The sequence below is a fragment of the Protomyctophum parallelum genome (assembly GCF_964188405.1).
Source record: "Protomyctophum parallelum genome assembly, chromosome: 6".
Lineage (NCBI taxonomy): Eukaryota > Metazoa > Chordata > Actinopteri > Myctophiformes > Myctophidae > Protomyctophum > Protomyctophum parallelum.
This window is the reverse complement of record NC_139701.1, coordinates 45,850,295-45,870,008: the sequence shown is the minus strand read 5'-3', so window position 1 is coordinate 45,870,008 and position 19,714 is coordinate 45,850,295. Positions and strand designations below refer to the sequence as shown.

Sequence of the window (19,714 nt, the reverse complement as noted above, 5' to 3'; positions counted from 1 at the left end):
CTGTAACAGGCTAGGGCTGGGCGATTCAAATCGATATAACGATCATTTCAATGGTTTGATTCAATTACAATGATGAATGTTTTTTTTTCTCTCTCCTTTTTTAAAAACAACAATTAGCCATTCTACATCTGTGAGCTTGTAGATCGTCTATCTTCGTAACGTTGTCGTGCAGGGCCAAATACATGTGGTAGACGTGTTACAGAACTCACCAGACATGTGATAGGTGTGTTACAGAACTCACCAGACGTGCGGTAGGCGTGTTAAACTCACCAGACGTGTGGTAGGCGTGTTAAACTTACCAGAATTGTGGTAGGCGTGTTAAATTCACCAGACGTGTGGTAGGCGTGTTGAACTCACCAGACGTGCGGTAGGCGTGTTGAACTCACCAGACGTGCGGTAGGCGTGTTAAACTCACCAGACGTGTGGTAGGCGTGTTGAACTCACCAGACGTGTGGTAGGCATGTTGAACTCACCAGACGTGTGGTAGCCGTGTTGAACTCACCAGACGTGTGGTAGGCGTGTTGAACTCACCAGACGTGTGGTAGGCGTGTTGAACTCACCAGACGTGTGGTAGGCGTGTTGAACTCACCAGATGTGTGGTAGGCGTGTTAAACTCACCAGACGTGTGGTAGGCGTGTTAAACTCACCAGACGTGTGGTAGGCGTGTTAAACTCACCAGACGTGTGGTAGGCGTGTTGAACTCACCAGACGTGCGGTAGGCGTGTTAAACTCACCAGACGTGTGGTAGGCGTGTTGAACTCACCAGACGTGTGGTAGGCGTGTCTCTCGGCGCTGCTCATCAGCCCGTCTCTCTCCGCGCGGCCGGCCGCTCCGCGGAGCGCCTTCAGCAGCCGGCCCTCCGTCAGGCGCCAGGAGATGACATCACTCTCCCGGTCCCGCCCCCCGGTCCCCCCGCCCATGGGGTCGGGTGCGTAGCGCGGGAAGCGGCCCGTGATTGGCTGCAGCACGTAGGTGGGCGGGACCGCGTTGCCGTCCCGGAGGAACCATTGGCCGACCAGTGGTCCTCCGAGCGGAAGGACCACTGGGAGGAGACCCCCGGGGCAGACCAAGGACCACGTCCCACTGGGAGGAGACCCCGGGGCAGACCAAGGACCACGTCCCACTGGGAGGAGACCCCGGGGCAGACCAAGGACCACGTCCCACTGGGAGGAGACCCCGGGGCAGACCAAGGACCACGTCCCACTGGGAGGAGACCCCGGGGCAGACCAAGGACCACGTCCCACTGGGAGGAGACCCCGGGGCAGACCAAGGACCACGTCCCACTGGGAGGAGACCCTGGGGCAGACCAAGGACCACGTCCAAGGTGCAGATGGTGGAAGCACATCAAGTCACTGGCCTTGGAACGTCTCGGGAGGAAGTTACTACTGTTGTGCTGTGGAGAGTCTGGAGCTCTCTGGTGGAGCTGTTGTCCCCGCGACCCGACTACGGATAAGCGGTTGAAGATGGATGGATGGATCCTCACCACCAGTCCGGTTCCGGGTGTTGCAGTCTACATCTCTGTATCTGTCTGTGTGACTTTCTCTCAATATGCTCAAACATAGATGTGCTGATGTCATAGTGATGTCATAGTGACATCAATGGAACTACATACTTTACGGTACAGAAAAAATACTCCAATATGGAGACGGCCATATATGGAGGAGTGACCGATGGATGGACAGACTGACAGACGGGTTTTCATAGTAATCTGTGACTACAGTCGTAATCACCACATTTCCAAATTGGCCAATCAGGTTGAGTGACGTAATTTGGCCATTGTACATAATGACATGTGATGACATCACAACACCATCATTTTCCTATACATTAAAATGCTCATTAAACAAACGACTCGTACAAACAGAGCAGACCTGATTTCTAACGACTGGTAGGCTGGAGCTGCTGCTGTGAAATGCTTCACTGGACGATACATCTGGAAGGAGAACATAGGATGGACAAGGCTGAAGCTGTGGTGGTCGGACACGAGATCTACTGCTTTGGAGGAGACTTCGGAAACCAGAGGGGAAGAGATCACATTGAAGTACACGTCTTCAATACAGCGTCTTTATGCTGGAGGAGGTTGACCCCAGTGACGCCTGGAGAACCTCACCTTGAGGTTCCCTCCAGGCGTGAGGGCCACACAGCTGTGCTGATTGAAGATACTGTCTACCTCTGGGGAGGATATCCTTACTGCAACGTGCTTTATGCATTTAACGTCGACGCCCACAGAAGGTTCAAACCACAGGTTTCTGGGACCGTTCCAGAGGGGAGGTGGTACCACTCAGCCTGTGTTTTGGGGAAGGACATGTTTATTTATGGAGGATACGCCAAGACTGAATGGACTAATGACATCTACAAGTTGGACACCACCACAATGGTCTGGACTTTAATTAACACCAGAGGAACTCCACCTCCTGCTTCATCACAACACTCTGCTACCATCATCGGGACAAATATGTTTGTATTTGGAGGCTGGGGGTGGGATCAGTACTACAACACCATCAGAGTGTTTGACACAGAGACCAACCTCTGGCTGGACACACCTTCTACACAGCTTCTACCAGAAGGACGCTACGGTCATTCAGCCTTTACCTACAATGGAGAGCTGTACATATGTGGTGGCTGGAACTGGAACCAGTACTTCAATGATGTGTGGAAATTCAGTCCAGAGACCTTCTCCTGGAAGAAGATTGAGCCAAAGGGGAAACGCCCGTCTCAGATGAATAGGATGTGCTGTTGCATGCTGGGAGATCATATCATCCTCTTTGGAGGAACCAAAACACCTGGTGACCTGTATGTCTTAGACTTCAGTCCTAGCCTCAAGACATTATGTAAGCTAGCGGTTATTCAGAACGGTCTCGAGCAGTCTGGACTCTCACACAACATCAGGTGGGAACTGGCAGCCATGACGAGCAGGAGGCAGTGGCCCCCAGGAGGAAGTTACTACTGTTTGCTGTGGAGAGTCTGGAGCTTTCTGGTGGAGCTGTTGTCCCCGTAACCCGACTACGGATAAGCGGTTGAAGATGGATGGATGGATCCTCACCACCAGTCCGGTTCCGGGTGTTGCCGTCTACATCTCTGTATCTGTCTTTCTCTCAATATGCTCAAACATGGATGTGCTGATGTCATAGTGATGTCATAGTGACATCAATGGAACTACATACGTTACAGAAAAATACTCCAATATGGAGACGGCCATATATGGAGGAGTGACTGATCGACGGACAGACTGACGGACGGGTTTTTCAGGTTTTCATAGTAATCTGTGACTACAGTCGCAATCACCACATTTCCAAATTGGCCAATCAGGTTGAGTGACGTAATTTGGCCATTGTACATAATGACATGTGATGACATTTTCCTATAAATTAAAATGCTCATTAAACAAACGACTCGTACAAACAGAGCAGACCTGATTTCTAACGACTGGTATAGGTTGGAGCTGCTGCTGTGAATTGGTTCAATGGACGATACATCTGGAAGGAGAACATAGGGAGGACCATCCTGCTGCTGTGGTGGTCGGATACGAGATCACATTGAAGTACAAGTCTTCAATACAGCGTCTTTATGCTGGCAGAAGTTCACCCCAGTGACGCCTGGAACAAGAAAACCAAACCTTGAGGTTCCTTCCAGGCGTGAGGGCCACACAGCTGTGCTGATTGGAGACACTGTCTACCTCTGGGGAGTGCTGACTAACCAAGGTTACTGCAACGTGCTTTATGCATTTGACGTCGACGCCCACATATGGTTCAAACCACAGGTTTCTGGGACCGTACCAGAGGAGAGGAGGAACCACTCAGCCTGTGTTTTGGGGAAGGACATGTTTAGTTGTCCAGAACCACCACAAAAGGCATCTGCCCGGCCAGACTCCATATTTGGGTATGCCTGACAAATAACTCCATGTATGGGCATAACAGGAACACGGACATAATATCTTGGTGGGGCATCCATTTCCAACTTGCATCGTTCCAAGTAGGCCAGTGCCCATCGGGCACTGCTGTAGTAATAATAATAATAATAATTTCACCTCAAACATCAGGCCCAGACTTCTGCAGAACGCAAGGACTTCTGGGTAGGCTCTCCTTTCACCGTACATATTTTATAAAACATACACACATCTGTAAATATATGATAAAACATATACACATTATCTGCAAATATCTGATAAAATAATATAACATATAACATTATCTGAAATTAGCTGGAAAACACATACGGAAGATGTGAGAGGTGTCATTTCAGAATAAAATGCACTGTGAGAGGTGTCATTTCAGAATAAAATGCAGTGTGAGAGGTGTCATTTCAGAATAAAATGCAGTGAGAGAGGTGTCATTTCAGAATAAAACGCAGTGAGAGGTGTCATTTCAGAATATAATGCAGTGAGAGGTGTAATTTCAGAATAAAATGCAGTGAGAGGTGTCATTTCAGAATAAAATGCAGTGAGAGAGGTGTCATTTCAGAATAAAACGCAGTGAGAGGTGTCATTTCAGAATAAAATGCAGTGAGAGAGGTGTCATTTCAGAATAAAACGCAGTGAGGTGTCATTTCATGACTACTGCAACAGCATACTCAATGGCACCACCTCCAAAGTCCTCAACAAACTACAACACGTGCAAAACTCCGCTGCCCGCCTGCTCACCAGTACACGCTCCAGAGTCCACATCACACCCGTCCTCCACGACCTACACTGGCTTCCCGTCAATCTTTTCAGAATAAAATGCAGTGAGAGAGGTGTCATTTCAGAATAAAATGCAGTGAGAGAGGTGTCATTTCAGAATAAAATGCAGTGTGAGGTGTCATTTCAGAATAAAATGCAGTGAGAGGTGTCATTTCAGAATAAAACGCAGTGAGAGGTGTCATTTCAGAATAAAATGCAGTGAGAGGTGTCATTTCAGAATAAAACGCAGTGTGACAGGTGCCATTTCAGAATAAAATGCAGTGTGACAGGTGTCATTTCAGAATAAAACGCAGTGTGACAGGTGTCATTTCAGAATAAAACGTTGTAAGAGAGGGGAGGGGGGTTACTTTACTTTTACTGTATTAGTTTATTCGTTCGGGACAGTGTATATTGATGAACATTACATTAAAAATGCAGTGTAAATATACCAGATTTAGCAAAACTTGCTAATTTCCATCTGCAGTCCCCAGACATCAAACATCAAACAATACAAACAGGACTGACATATACAGGACATGGCATACAAATACCGCCACAAGCCAGTTATCCCTGTGGTAACTTTTCGGACACGTCCCGCTTAAAACCCAAAAAGCCAGAAGGATCGTTGAGGCCGCGCTTTCACGGTCTGTACTCATACCGAAAGTATTTATAACATGACTACAACGTGAATGAAACTAAATGAAATCTAGAGGCTAAATCTAGAGACTAAATAACTAAATGACTAAAACTAAAATGCCAAAAACAACACTGCTACTGAGAAGGCAGGGGCGATGCGTGCATGCGTGCATGGGTGGGTGCGTGTGTGTGCGTGCATGTGTGCGTGCGTGCGTACGTGCGTGACTGACCTGAGAAGGCCGAGGCGATGTAGACTCTCACCATGGTGGATCTTCTGGACAGAGGCTCCTCTGACCTTTGACCTCTGAGGACCTCCATGACCCGCTGACCTCTGGCCGTGACCTCCGGGTCCATTCTGACCCCCCCCCCCCCCCCCCCCCCCCCGCCCGGTGGGGCCTCCGTTTAGCACTCACACACCACGGGGTCCAAACTGCACCACACACACACTCTCTCTGCTCGGTACTCACTGGACCTCCTCTTCACACCACGGGGTCCAAACTGCACCACACACACACGCTCTCTGCTCGGTACTCACTGGACCTCCTCTTCAGATCTCCTGTTATTATGATCCGTATATTCCTCTTGTTAGCAAAAAAGCATGGAATACAGATGTGTAATATTACAGGAAACTCCCGTTAAACTTTACAACAAACTTTACGATAAAACTCCCGAATTGTAACATCATCACATCTGTATATTATTACCGTATATTAACTGTAAATGCTGCTAAACGTTAGGTTTACGGGGCAAAATACAGTGTCCTATAATTACCCGTTAACTCCTCTTACCGCGCAGCGTTCTACTCTCCACGTCCGCCAAGAAAAGACCGCCTGAAAGCAGAGACACACTCCACTCTCTCTCTCTCTCTCTCTCTCTCTCTCTCTCTCTCTCTCTCCCTGAGGGGTTTCCTCCCAGACAACATATCTCTCTCTCTCTCTCTCTCTCTCTCTCTCTCTCTCTCTCTCTCTCTCTCTCTCTCTAGGGAGGGCTTCCCTTCATAACAACACTAGTGTGTCTGTACAGGACCGATAGCACACTTACCCTATAGAGCGTCGCAGTCCCGCCCCCTGCGAGGGCCCAGGAAATGATTATCCGTTCATTTTCCCCATAGACATTTCAAAAAGTATTTATTTAAAGACGTTTATACGCCGCGGACAAAGCCAACTCTTGTCGTGACAAATCATGACAACAAACACATCTTTTCGGGCCGAACAAATAATTAGAATGAAGAAAACACCTTTTTTTGTTGTTGTTGTTTGTTGTCTCCTTTGTAATTATTTGTTTTGGTCCAGAATATTGTGTTTGTTGTCATGATTTGTCACGACTCGAGTTGGCTTTGTCCGCGGCGTAAACGTCTTTAAATAAATGCCTTTTGAAATGTCTATGAGGAAAAATGCATTGGGAATCATTTCCTGGGCCTGGCGTCGTCATGAAAGGGGGCGGGACTGGGCCTGGCGTCGTCATGAAAGGGGGCGGGACTGCGACGCTCTATAGCTCTACGTGCAAGAAGCAAGAAGCTTCTTACAAGTATAGCGTAATTTACCCGATGGCAATTATTGAAGACGATCACAATGATTAGGTTTGGCCATCAACCGTGGTGGTGGACGATCGTGGTATGTTATCGTGATCGTGGTATGTTACTAACCCGTTTTGGGGCGGGAACCCGTTTTGGTGTTAGCATCGTTATGCTATTCGTTTAGCTATTGAAAAATAGCAGATCTACAAGCAGATCTACATAGCGCGCCACCGAGTGGCGCGCTATGAACTTGTAGGTCTGCTATTTTTTGAAAAATCGTAAAAATGTGGCACAAATCTTTGAATAAATATTCTTTCAGAGCTTAGGTTTTTTTTTTTTTTTTACGTCAGGCCTGAATGGGTTAAGTGAACTAAACCCACGACTCCTCCGCTGAGGAGAGGAACGGGTAGGCTGAAACACGTTCAAAGAAACCACAACTCTGTGTCAAAGAGTTTCTTCACCTCAGCCATGAAGTAAGAACTGAATGCAACGGAGTCATCGTCACTTGATTAGACACACCTTTAGACAAACTGAAAAACATTTCAGTGGCAGGAACTCTGGGAAATGTAGTCCTAGTCTGTATTTGGACATCAAGGTAAATGTAGTCCTAGATGTAGTGTACTACTGTACAGTACTGTGTCGTACTGTACTGTACTCTACGAGTAGGGCCACATTCCAATACCCAAAACCCATCATTGATCACAATTATTTATGTGATTCTGCTTTATCAGAGTACATAAAAGCAGATCCAATTCATCGCCAAACCATATAAACATATTTGCTCATAAACATTTCTCTGCTGTCGATTCCAAAATGTTCATTTTTCAGGAAATTAGGAAAACCGTTTATTTGTTTAAAACAAAGCAATACAGGCACTTCAAAGTGTTGTGACTTTATATATTGTCAATGACTTTCATAAGAGCGGGAGAGGTGCTGGAGTTAGCTGCATTAGCAGACATTTTGAGAGGGGGAGGTGCTGGAGTTAGCTGCTTTAGCAGACATTTTGAGAGGGGGAGAGGTGCTGGAGTTAGCTGCTTTAGCAGACATTTTGAGAGGGGGAGAGGTGCTGAAGTTAGCTGCTTTAGCAGACATTTTGAGAGGGGGAGAGGTGGTGGAGTTAGCTGCTTTATAGCAGACATTCTGAGAGCGGGAGAGGTGGTGGAGTTAGCTGCTTTATAGCAGACATTTTGAGAGGGGGAGAGGTGGTGGAGTTAGCTGCTTTAGCAGACATTTTGAGAGGGGGAGAGGTGGTGGAGTTATCTGCTTTAGCAGACATTTTGAGAGGGGGAGAGGTGGTGGAGTTAGCTGCTTTAGCAGACATTTTGAGAGGGGGAGAGGTGGTGGAGTTAGCTGTTTTAGCAGACATTTTGAGAGGGGGAGAGGTGGTGGAGTTAGCTGCTTTAGCAGACATTTTAAGAGGGCGAGAGGTGGTGGAGTTAGCTGCTTTAGCAGACATTTTGAGAGCGGAGAGGTGGTGGAGTTAGCTGCTTTATAGCAGACATTTTGAGAGGGGGAGAGGTGGTGGAGTTAGCTGCTTTAGCAGACATTTTGAGTGGGGGAGAGGTGGTGGAGTTAGCTGCTTTAGCAGACATTTTGAGAGGTGGTGGAGTTAGCTGCTTTAGCAGACATTTTGAGGGTCCAATGGAGTCATGAGGATTTGTCCAAAAGCACTTTTTACTACTTTCCATTGGTTCAATATTTTCGAAACACACAGACATAAATGGTGTTCAATAGCACTGATTTTATTCAAAAACCTCAAAAATGGAGCTATGAGGTTTCCTCTATCCATTCATGAGTCCTGACTGAAACACAGTATACCTTAGAGTAGTGTGGAGTGTTTGTGTGCAGGTTGTAGTCTCCAGGGTTCAGCCTCCAGGGAACAGTGTTTCTGGAGCCTGGTTGACACCTGCTGCCCTGCAGACGTTACCTTGTTTACCTGGCGTACTATAGTTATATACATTGTCAATTGTAACATGCCCGATAAGGGACGTCCTGTTGAAATATTAAATATGTCAAAACATATAGGCCTACTATACATTCTCAAAGCATTGGTAAAGCATTTGTACATTCAAAAGGTTTGTCTGTTTACAGTTTCTAGGTATGTGGAACAAGCACAATGAGAGTACAATGACTGTCGTAATAATAATGCATGTCTTCCCCTGGAGCTGTTTGGCACACACACACACACACACACACACACACACACACACACACACACACACACACACACACACACACACACACACACACACACACAAAGAGAGCAGCTTTCATCATTACAGGCAGTGCCAGCACATTCAGGGTAATAACATAGATGGACACCTTTGATTGATTGATTTATTTATTAACAGTTTGCAGAATTACAGTACATTTAATGTACAACTCAATACAAAAAAACTGTTAACTGTGAGTGGACAACACCATAAAGCATTACACTTGTGTACAATAGGGCCCACCATTTTCAATTCATCAAAACATTACTCGTACGAATATATGAATGAATGAATGAATGAATGTTTATTTCAAACTCTTTTCAATAAAATAAAAATATACAATAATTAACTAAAAGAAAAAAGTTAAAACAAAAGCAAAAAATATATATAGTACTGTTTGAAAAGGAGCAGGAATGAAGCCTAAGCTTATCTGGTCCTACACCTAATTATACAATTTAAAAATAAACAAATGTGTCAAGGTTCCCTTTATATTATATTTTGTATTTGACTAAGTGGAACCATAATGTACCCTCAACCCTCCTAAAATGTATAAAACTAATAATACATACAAATACAAAAATATATATTTTGTAAAGGCATGTCATATGAAATTGGTAGGATTGATAAGTGTGCTTGAAGCAATTAAAATCGTGCAATTAAAATGTTGCAAGTCATGCGTAAGCCATTTAAACAGTGTTTTACATGAGCGCATACCGGTAAGACCCAAAAGACCACAGGACATCAAGAGGATGTTCTGTGGTCTTTAGGGTCTAATAAACATCCAGTGGATGTTCTGTGGTCTTTAGGATCTAATGAATCATTAGCCTCAAAAAGTGCTCAGATTTTCCGGTGGAGGAAATGATTGACAGGCAAAATCACTCAATTGTGACATCTTCGAGTTGTGCTCGAAATGTACCGTAATTCTCCGAAACAGTTAATGAATTATTTAATCAATCAATCTGCTGGCAATTATTTTTATTTCGCTGCAGCTCAAAGATAAATGAAAAGTTAATGTCACGAAAGCTTTAATAATGCATGCATACATGTATTTCCTTAACTTAACCCATTTACTGCTACCATTTATTGAAAAATTAGGATCTAATTCACGCCAGCCAGAGCCGAAGAGTTTGATCAATCCTCAAGCCCCCCCCCCCCCCCCCCCGCCTCCCCGCACCCCCCGTCCCCCGTCCCCCGCCGCAGCGCGGAAAAAAATAAGTTGTTGTTTTCGCTGGTACTTTTAAAGTAGCTTCAATGTCCAATGCCCGATTGGTGCTTCCTGGACAGAACGACAGCCTATACAGTTTCAAAATGTCCCTTTTTAAAGGCCTATTTTGCACGATTTTGGACTTTAAAACGCCATTTCACCCACTTCCACCCACTCAGTGTCACCGAATTAGTTAAGGGGAAGGGTCACAAAAGGGTTAGGGTCAGAGTTAGGGATGAAAAAAAAACATTAAAGATTTTTTTTCTTTTCAAAAGTCTAAAAAACGACTTTGTTATGAAATTTCACCCACCCCTAGTGGACGAACCAAGGAGCCGTCAGGGACGCCGAAGTATCCTATGGTTTCACAAGCCTTTGAACTATACTCTAACATGCATTTGGTTTCTGTGGGATGATCCTAACCTGAGCTACAGGCCGATGAAGGCGAAAATCTGGAAAATCGGGATTGTCAAATTTTCGAAATATTAGTATTTTTCGTGATTCAAACTGTCATTAAAGGCTCAAAAGAAATCGCACATGGTTGTAATGAATACTAAAAAAATCAACATGAAAAGATCTTTAGAATGGTGCCATGCACTTTGAGATATGATTTTTTTAGGCCTTTACATGGCCAAAAACGCACAAGATAAATTCTAAAACCCGATTTTGACATCTCCTCAGTCTAACAGCCATAGCTCCACAACCAAGTAATGAAACATATATGGGAGTAAACTAGACTTCCGTGGCTTTAAATTGGGACCACTTCTGGCCCGATTGGTGCTTCCTGGACAGAACGACAGCCTATACAGTTTCAAAACCTAACCCTAACCACTGGCCGATCGACTCCTAATGGCCGCTCGACACTCTAAGCATGCTGGGTAATGGCTTAAATAAACTAAATCAATTAATTTCACCCACTTCCACACAACGTACAGAGAAAAGAAAGACATATCTGTGATGGGCTTACAAACCTCTATCTGCACATAAAATCGATACCCCCAAAAAAAAAAGATTATAACTGTTAGTCGGGGAGCTGTTACCATACTATAATATATGACCGTAAAAATACATTATTTGTGCGAGAATATCTTTTCTAGCGAATGCTCTTCCTAATTTCTCCATTTTTCAACCTTGTCCTCTAAAAACCTTGTCCTCTTAAAAGAAAGGGTTAAGTGGCCCTTTTTTCTGTTTTCTTTGAGTGTTTGGAAAAAGAAAAAAAAAGGGATTTAGTGGCGAAGCCCTTGGCTTTTTTTTTGTTTTCTTTGAGTGTTTGAAAAAAGAAGGATTTAGTGGCGAAGCCCTTGGCTTTATTTTTTTAAATAAAATGGAAAGTTATGAAGAAGTGGCTGAGATCAACAGCAATAACTTGGCCAACATGTCAGCTCCTTTTAAAGGAAACATGGAGGCCTTCCTCCACAGGCCAGAAACTGGTGCAGCCGTGGCCATCCACTCCGTCGAGTGGTGGTCGAGCTTACACAGCTGAGTGCAATTCAAGGAAGGATGCACTATGTGTTCGTCCCTGAGCGTGTCAAGAGTGGACACGTTTTCCACTGGCCTTTCCTTAAAAAGCACCTGCCCCTGAAATCAATAACACCGCCACTACAGAGAGTGGTCAAATGTCCACGGGTCCACCCTAGGGTATGTGGATGGAGGGTGGAAGGTTCACCTGACCCTTGCCCCCTCCTCCCATACCCTACCCAGTGGACAATTGAACACTGTCCTGCAGGCAAAAACCATGTGCATCAAATTCCAGAAGTCCCTGGCCCTGGAGTTCCAAAAGAAATTAACCCAGATCACAACGGCAGACAAGGAGAGGCCTTCTGTCCAAAAAAATGTTTTTTTCGACACCTCAAAATTCAACATACTTTGGCAGGACCAATTTTTCATGCTCGACATCCTGGACCAGGCCATCAAGGAGGTGTCGACCCCAGCCGGGATCAGAGTGATGCTCACTCTGACCCGGCTGCCCATGCCCGTTTGTGCTCCACGACATCATATATCCTCACATGCTGCCTAGTGTGACTGCCATTTCAGTGCACGCAGCAGTCAACATACAGTCCCTGGATGGGAAAGTCGACATGTTGTGGTCGAGATATGGGCTGCACCGGGTCATTGGCAGCCAAAGCAAGGTGTACACAGCGTACACCTTGCATGAGGCTGCCAATGCCCAATCCCCTCTCGACCATCATGGCGTTTCAGGCATGTCAGAGAGGTTGTTGGGTGTTTTCAGGGCGGCTGATGTCGGTGCCGTACAGTTGAATTTTGTTCAACTGTATTGTGATGGGCCGCACCGTCATCAGTCGCCGTTCTACAGGCACCCAATAACCTCACTCATCCTTTCCATGGGGCTGGTGAAGGTGGAAGTGGCCCGGGCGCTCAGGTGCATACCTGAGCCACTTCAAAGACCTATGTTTGAAGATGGGTGTCCTGCTGAGCGCCAGGTTGGAGGGCGTGGTGAGAATCGAAAACAACCCGAACCACGAACCTGTTTCCACCGCCCCGGAGGACATCATTGACCTTCCCGAGCTGAAGGCTCTGCTGGCAGAATACCCCCTCCTCGTTCCAGTGGGGAATGCTGCTGGCAAGGGTCTGTCCCCTGTGAGAGTGTCGAGCGGCCAAGGCAACAAATGAATAGAGACCAGTCCAGGGCACCTTCAATAAGGCTTTATTTCTCCATTGTTTCTCAATCACTTTGACAGTCATAGGCAATACAACCTGTCATATCTCGGGTTAAAGACAACTGACTGCTTTTTATAGGGCAGTCCATTACCTGGTTAGCCCATACCATTCCCCATGGGTAACAATAACCATATTCCCCATTCTTAGAAGCACACAATGCCATTTTATATAAACTTACTCCCTGTATATGCACCCTCAATACCTATTCACAGTTAGTAGTTAGCATAGAATATATACACAACACATACAGGATTACATTCATTATAGTCCATCCCAATCCCCCCTGCTATCCATTTCCCACTTGGTCCCTCCCGGAACTATAAGAGGGGTGCCTATACCCGGAGGGAACTCATTTGCCCGAACACCACCCTGAGAGGAGGATGAGAGTAAACAGAGGTAAGTTTAGACATCAGAGATTTACATTCCTTCTTCACAAGTCTTCTCATTATACTGGTCAATTAGAAAGTATGCTGTCCTCTTTATTCCTAAACTAATGTGAATTATATCTGTTCATTTGTAGGTGTATGAGGAGATCCGCCACTTCAGAGAATCACCGACAACTCAATGTCCCCCCTTAACTTCAATAAATGCATTTGTTACAATTTGTGTCCTTATTTACATTATACCATACATGTAGAATTGTGTTAGCATCTGCATTAGGTATAGTAACGGCGTCCGCCGTTACACCCCACAGGTCCGTGACGTGGGGACACACCTTTGTCAGCAGCTGGAAACCCTGCTGGAGACGAGGAAGGAGCTCGGGGGATATGATGCCGCATGGGGGGCCTTCCAGGCGGAATTGGCCTTAGAAGAACTATTCCACGGACAGCCCAGGGAAAATGCAGACCACTTCTACAGCATATCCCTGGGCTGCTCCTCTGTGGCGGCGAGGAGCCTCACGAGGGAAATGGGCTTCCTCGCGCTGGCCCCGTTGACCTCGGCCAGTGCGGGGGAGCTCCCCCCCCCATGCGTTTCTGCAACTCTGGCACCAAGGACATGGTCCTGCGGATTTGGCGCCTGGTAGACAGCGTCGAAGCCCAGGACCATGTCCTTGGTGCAGAGCTGGTGACAGTGCTCTTGGAAGACCTATACAGCGGCACCGGTCAGGACAGGCCGTACGACCTCGATGCCCTGAGGAATCCTTCGACGAAACATGCAAAGAAGGATGTGAAGGGGTCCCTGACCTTCCAAGCCCTGGCGAAGGAGGTTCTCCAACACAAGAAGCACTTCCGTTTTGTGTTGGAGAACACCTTCGCCAGGGCTTGTGACATCCTTGTTACACACGGCAAGGATCCTCTGACCATTCTAATGGCAGGGTTGAGGGAGCACAGGCTGGTCTGGTTCCCAAAAATCAAATACTGGGGCAGGAACAACTGGTATGACGCCTACTGGGACGCACCGGACATGTTGGTCCTGCACCAGTTGGGGACCAGACCAGCGGTCGAGGTGACCCGAGTGACCTCCCTCACCACCGAGGTCCTCGACAACCTTGTGCGGAGGTCAATTGTATTTGAATCCAAGGTGTCCCTCTACCGGGAGAGGGGGATGGCTTGGATGGCACAGATACTGGACCGCATCCCACAACAAAACATCGCCAATACGGATCCCATTGCCCATGAGAGACTAATAAACACTCTCAAGGTGGTGGCGTGTTCGGGGGTGGCCATGAATCGCGGGTTCATTGACTACACCAAGGTCAGAGAACTGATGATGGACCGCATCATGGTCACAAACCAAACACTGCAAAGTTGGAAGATCCTGAGCCGGTTCACCCAGCAAACCATCAAGGACAAAACACTGTACTCCCTGGCAGAAGACATCTTCTTCAGAGCTACGTCTCCAGAAGAAAGAAAAGAAAAGCCACGCGAGGAGAAGGAGGAGCCTGAGGCTGTCGAGGTCAGGGACATTGAGGGGGCGGATGCTATTGGGGTTGAGGTTGAGGACCCACAGCTCCTCAACCCCAATGAGGAGGTTACAGGCCCTTCATGTTACCGGTTGGGACAAAGCAGAGGTGGACGAGGAAGCCCTGATACCCGTTGTGGGACACGTAGGCATTGCCTACAAGATTTACCAGAAGAGGTGCCATAAACATATGTTTGGAGTGAGGACATTAAGGGCTTTCAAAACCCGTCGAAACGCCCTCATGGCAAAGACTGGTAGGAAGCCCCTGGAGTACTTTTTTTGTTTGTTTTTAAAGTCACCTGAGGCAGGTCGTTTTATTTTATGTCATGTGTTTATCGTCTGTCCGTCTGTCTGTCTGTCTGTCTGTGTGTTTACGTGGTGAAAAGGGTTACAAATACGTGGGATAACAAAAAATGTGTGTTTGCCATGTGTTTTTTCATTAAGTCACATGTGAGGCAGGTCGTTTTATTTTATTTCATGTGTTAGGGTTAGGTTTTCATTAAATCACCTGAGGCAGGTCGTTTTATTTTATTTCATGTGTTTATCGTCTGTCTGTCTGTCTGTCTGTCTGTGTGTTTACGTGGTGAAAAGGGTTACAAATATGTGGGATATATAGGGTTAGGGTGAGTGTTTGTGTGTGTTTGATCAAAAAAAAAAAAAAAAAATCCCCCCCACAGTGACTCTGCCGTGGGGGCTTGCGTGCATCTTTGAGTCATATCACAGTCTAACAATTGTTAACCACACACAAGACACAATCATAAGGCTTGCTGAGACGGCAACAGCAATTTCACCCATGCTTGGAAACACATATCAGCACGTTCAGCTCATCGTGCTGAGTCCGAAAATGGTCTCGGTTTTTTCCGGACAGACAGACAACCACTGATCAGCCTATTTAATGAATTAGCCTATACACAGACAACCACTGATCAGCCCATTTAATGAATTAGCCTATACACAGACAACCACTGATCAGCCTATTTAATGAATTAGCCTATACACAGACAACCACTGCTCAGCCTATTTAATGAATTAGCCTATACACAGATAACGACTGATCAGCCTATTTAATGAATTAGCCTATACACAGAAAACGACTGATCAGCCTATTTAATGAATTAGCCTATACACAGACAACCACTGATCAGCCTATTTAATGAATTAGCCTATAGGCTAATTCATTAAATAGGCTGTATACACAGACAACGACTGATCAGCCTATTTTGGACGATATGGGTCTTTTCTCGAGTCAGTGTGTAGTCTCACTTGCACACTGTAAATCCCTGGAACATGTGACACGTTTAAACCTAAACACCATGTGTGTAATAATAAAATGCCAAGTGTTTATTAATGGTCATAAAATACAGTAGAACACGAGTTCACTCAAACACCTCACGAGAACACCTAGTGTTCAAATTCTAAACACCTATATGACTGACTTTGATTGTAAAAACTAAACACGTTTATGTGTTTAAAAAGTGTTACAGGCGATTAAACATGTTCTTCTGTTTATAATCTAAACACTGTGACACGTTTAAAAAGTGTTACAAATATGTGTTTAAAACTGTTTATAACCTAAACACTTGGGTTTAGTGTAGTCTGTGTAGGGTTAGGTCTCTTTGGTGAATTCTTGATCAGTGTTATTATGTCACGACTCCAGAACAACTACCATGAAATTCTGACACGCTTTGATGTTGTGCACATCTGGCTAGGTGAAAACAAAAGAAACCCGATTAGCATTTGAGTACTTTTTAACACCTCTTGGACAGCCGGCGGAGTAGTCTCTCAAGCTGTTGCCTCGCAACAATTGAGGAACAACAGGGGAGGCGCTGTTTTCCCGAATATTTGCCGGCGGAGAGGTCCAAAATGTTTGGAATTCCCAGAAAATATGTAATGTAAATGTAAAATGTCCACGAAAATCTTCATGGGGGCCTAAAGGGGCCCTGGGAGTCTTCATGGGGGCTGCGGCACCGTGGCCCCCACAGACTCTACGTGGTTGACGCCAGCATTTTTTTAAATTTGAGCTCTTATTTTGAAAAGCCACATTTTGCCTCGACAGGAAGTGGGCTTATCCCGGCCAGCTTTACGTTGCCAAGGCAACCTTTGTTTACATGATCGGTCTATGCGGCAGCACTGGAGACCCTCACAGCATCGGCTCTGTGCCGTCAAAGAAACGCTGTTTTGACCAAAAATGCCATCTGGGACAAGGAATAGGAGATACAGGCGATTGAAAGAAACGGATAGAATGGATTCTTATGGCGACGACCAATATGTACATCAGCCAATCAAATCATCGCTATGGGGTGACCAGTCAATCAAATCAACGTGTTTGTACTCACACAAACAGAGTAGAGCTGGGTATAGGAGGGGCTGGCTTTGACCCTCAACAAAAAATCAATATCATTACAGGAAGAAATAAAGCGCTGTATGTACAGAGTGGGGGAAAGGAAAAAGGAAGGGGGTGATCAGCTGTTGTTGAGACCGTACGACATGTGGGAACGTCATAACTAACCCATTGAGACCGTACGTGTGGGAACGTCATAACTAATCCATTGAGACTGTACGACGTGTGGGAACGTCATAACTAACCCATTGAGAACGTACGACGTGTGGGAACGTCATAACTAATCCATTGAGACTGTACGACGTGTGGGAACGTCATAACTAAACCATTGAGACTGTACGACGTGTGGGAACGTCATAACTAAACCATTGAGACCGTACGTGTGGGAACGTCATAACTAATCCATTGAGAATGTACGACGTGTGGGAACGTCATAACTAATCCATTGAGAATGTACGAAGTGTGGGAACGTCATAACTAACCCATTGAGACCGTACGTGTGGGAACGTCATAACTAATCCATTGAGAATGTACGACGTGTGGGAACGTCATAACTAATCCATTGAGAATGTACGACGTGTGGGAACGTCATAACTAATCCATTGAGAATGTACGACGTGTGGGAACGTCATAACTAACCCATTGAGACTGTACGACGTGTGGGAACGTCATAACTAACCCATTGAGACTGTACGACGTGTGGGAACGTCATAACTAATCCATTGAGAATGTACGACGTGTGGGAACGTCATAACTAATCCATTGAGAATGTACGACGTGTGGGAACGTCATAACTAATCCATTGAGACTACGACGTGTGGGAACGTCATAACTAATCCATTGAGAATGTACGACGTGTGGGAACGTCATAACTAACCCATTGAGACTGTACGACGTGTGGGAACTAATCCAACCGACGGGTTGCTAGGATGTATACACACCTCCTAGCGCATTTTCATTGATATTAAAACGAGAGAAAAATATTCTGATCTTTTTTTTTTTTGCCTCCAAGGCCACCATAGTCCTTGCTCTTTGCACATCCGCTGTCCCGTTCACTTCCCTGTTTACCGCTCAGAAATAATGCCTCGTATCTCCTAATCTAGGGAGCTCTCCGTGGTTTTGACCAGATGGATATACTAAGCTCTTCTTCAATCACATTTATGACAACTACCGGAACACACTCCTACAAAAGGACCTCAGAGCGGAAGTAGGGGGCGTGGCCAGGAATATTGTCTATAGTGGGAACTTTCTTTTTTTACCCCATGGTGTGAATGCAATGGTGTCTTAGCAAGTCACCCGAAATATTTAAACTTTGGTCATACCGTTTGCAGTGGACAACGTTTATTTCGTCCTGTTAGAACTGTGGACACGAAGGTGAGACTTCAGCTGAGATGACCACCTGAAACTCTTGTCACAATGTTCACATTGAAAAGGTTTTTCTCCAGTGTGGAGACGAAGGTGCTTATTCAGGGAATCCGAAACTCTGAAACTCTTGTCACAATGTTTACATTGGAAAGGTTTTTCTCCAGTGTGGACACGAAGGTGCGTCTTCAGGGAGTCCGAAACACTGAAACTCTTGTCACAATGTGTACATTGGAAAGGTTTTTCTCCAGTGTGGAGACGCTGGTGCTTATTCAGGGAACCAGACTCTTTGAAACTCTTGTCACAATGTTTACATTGGAAAGGTTTCTCTCCAGTGTGGACACGTTGGTGTGTCTTCAGGTTGGATGGCCAACTGAAACTCTTGCTACAATGTTTACATTGGAAAGTTTTTTCTCCAGTGTGGAGACGAAGGTGCTTATTCAGGGAATCCGAAACTCTGAAACTCTTGTCACAATGTTTACATTGGAAAGGTTTTTCTCCAGTGTGGACACGAAGGTGCTTATACAGGGAACCAGAGAAACTGAAACTCTTGTCACAATGTTTACATTGGAAAGGTTTCTCTCCAGTGTGGACACGTTGGTGTGTGTTTAGGGAACCTGACAGACTGAAACTCTTGTCACAGTGTTTGCATTGGAAAGGTTTTTCTCCAGTGTGGACACGTTGGTGTCTCTTCAGGTCGGATGACCATCTGAAACTCTTGTCACAATATTTACAATGGCAACGTTTTTCTCCAGTGTGGACACGCTGGTGCTCCTTCAGGAAACCTGAGTCACTGAAACTATTGTCACGCCGTTCGTCATCATCGTCTTCACTGGTCTCTTCCCAATCATCACTGTCTTCAGTGACTTCAGTGTCAGATTCAAGTTCAACTTCAACTTCAGAGCAGTGGGAAGATATTTCTTCTTCATCATCATAATCATCATTTTCTTCTTCACTTTTCACTGCTAGTAATGTCAACGTTGACCCAACAGGCTCCTCTGGTCTTTGAAGTAGCTCCTCCTGTTCAACTTTAAGATCCTCCTGTTCCTCTTTAATGTGAGGAGGCTCTGGTTCCTCCTGGAGCAGACTGGGGCTCCTCTCCTGTTCAGGAGAAACCTCCTCTTTACACACAACCATGTGCAGGATGTCTAGGAGCAGAAACATAACATGATGGTCAACACTGGATTCCTAAAATGTAAATCCATTC

The 19,714-nt window shown here is 45.7% G+C and overlaps 2 protein-coding genes across 2 annotated transcripts in view; both read left to right on the top strand.

Annotated features, from left to right (window-relative positions):
• thop1 (thimet oligopeptidase 1) overlaps positions 1-19,714 on the top strand; it is a 417,271-nt gene that overhangs the window by 265,501 nt on the left and 132,056 nt on the right. The gene's annotated exons all lie outside the window — the stretch shown is intronic.
• Positions 2,306-2,998, top strand: LOC310860827 (kelch domain-containing protein 3-like; the record flags this gene model as incomplete). The annotated part of the gene is made up of 1 exon (XM_083768017.1): positions 2,306-2,998. The coding sequence occupies one exon, from the start codon at positions 2,306-2,308 to the stop codon at positions 2,996-2,998; it is 693 nt and encodes a 230-aa protein (XP_083624143.1).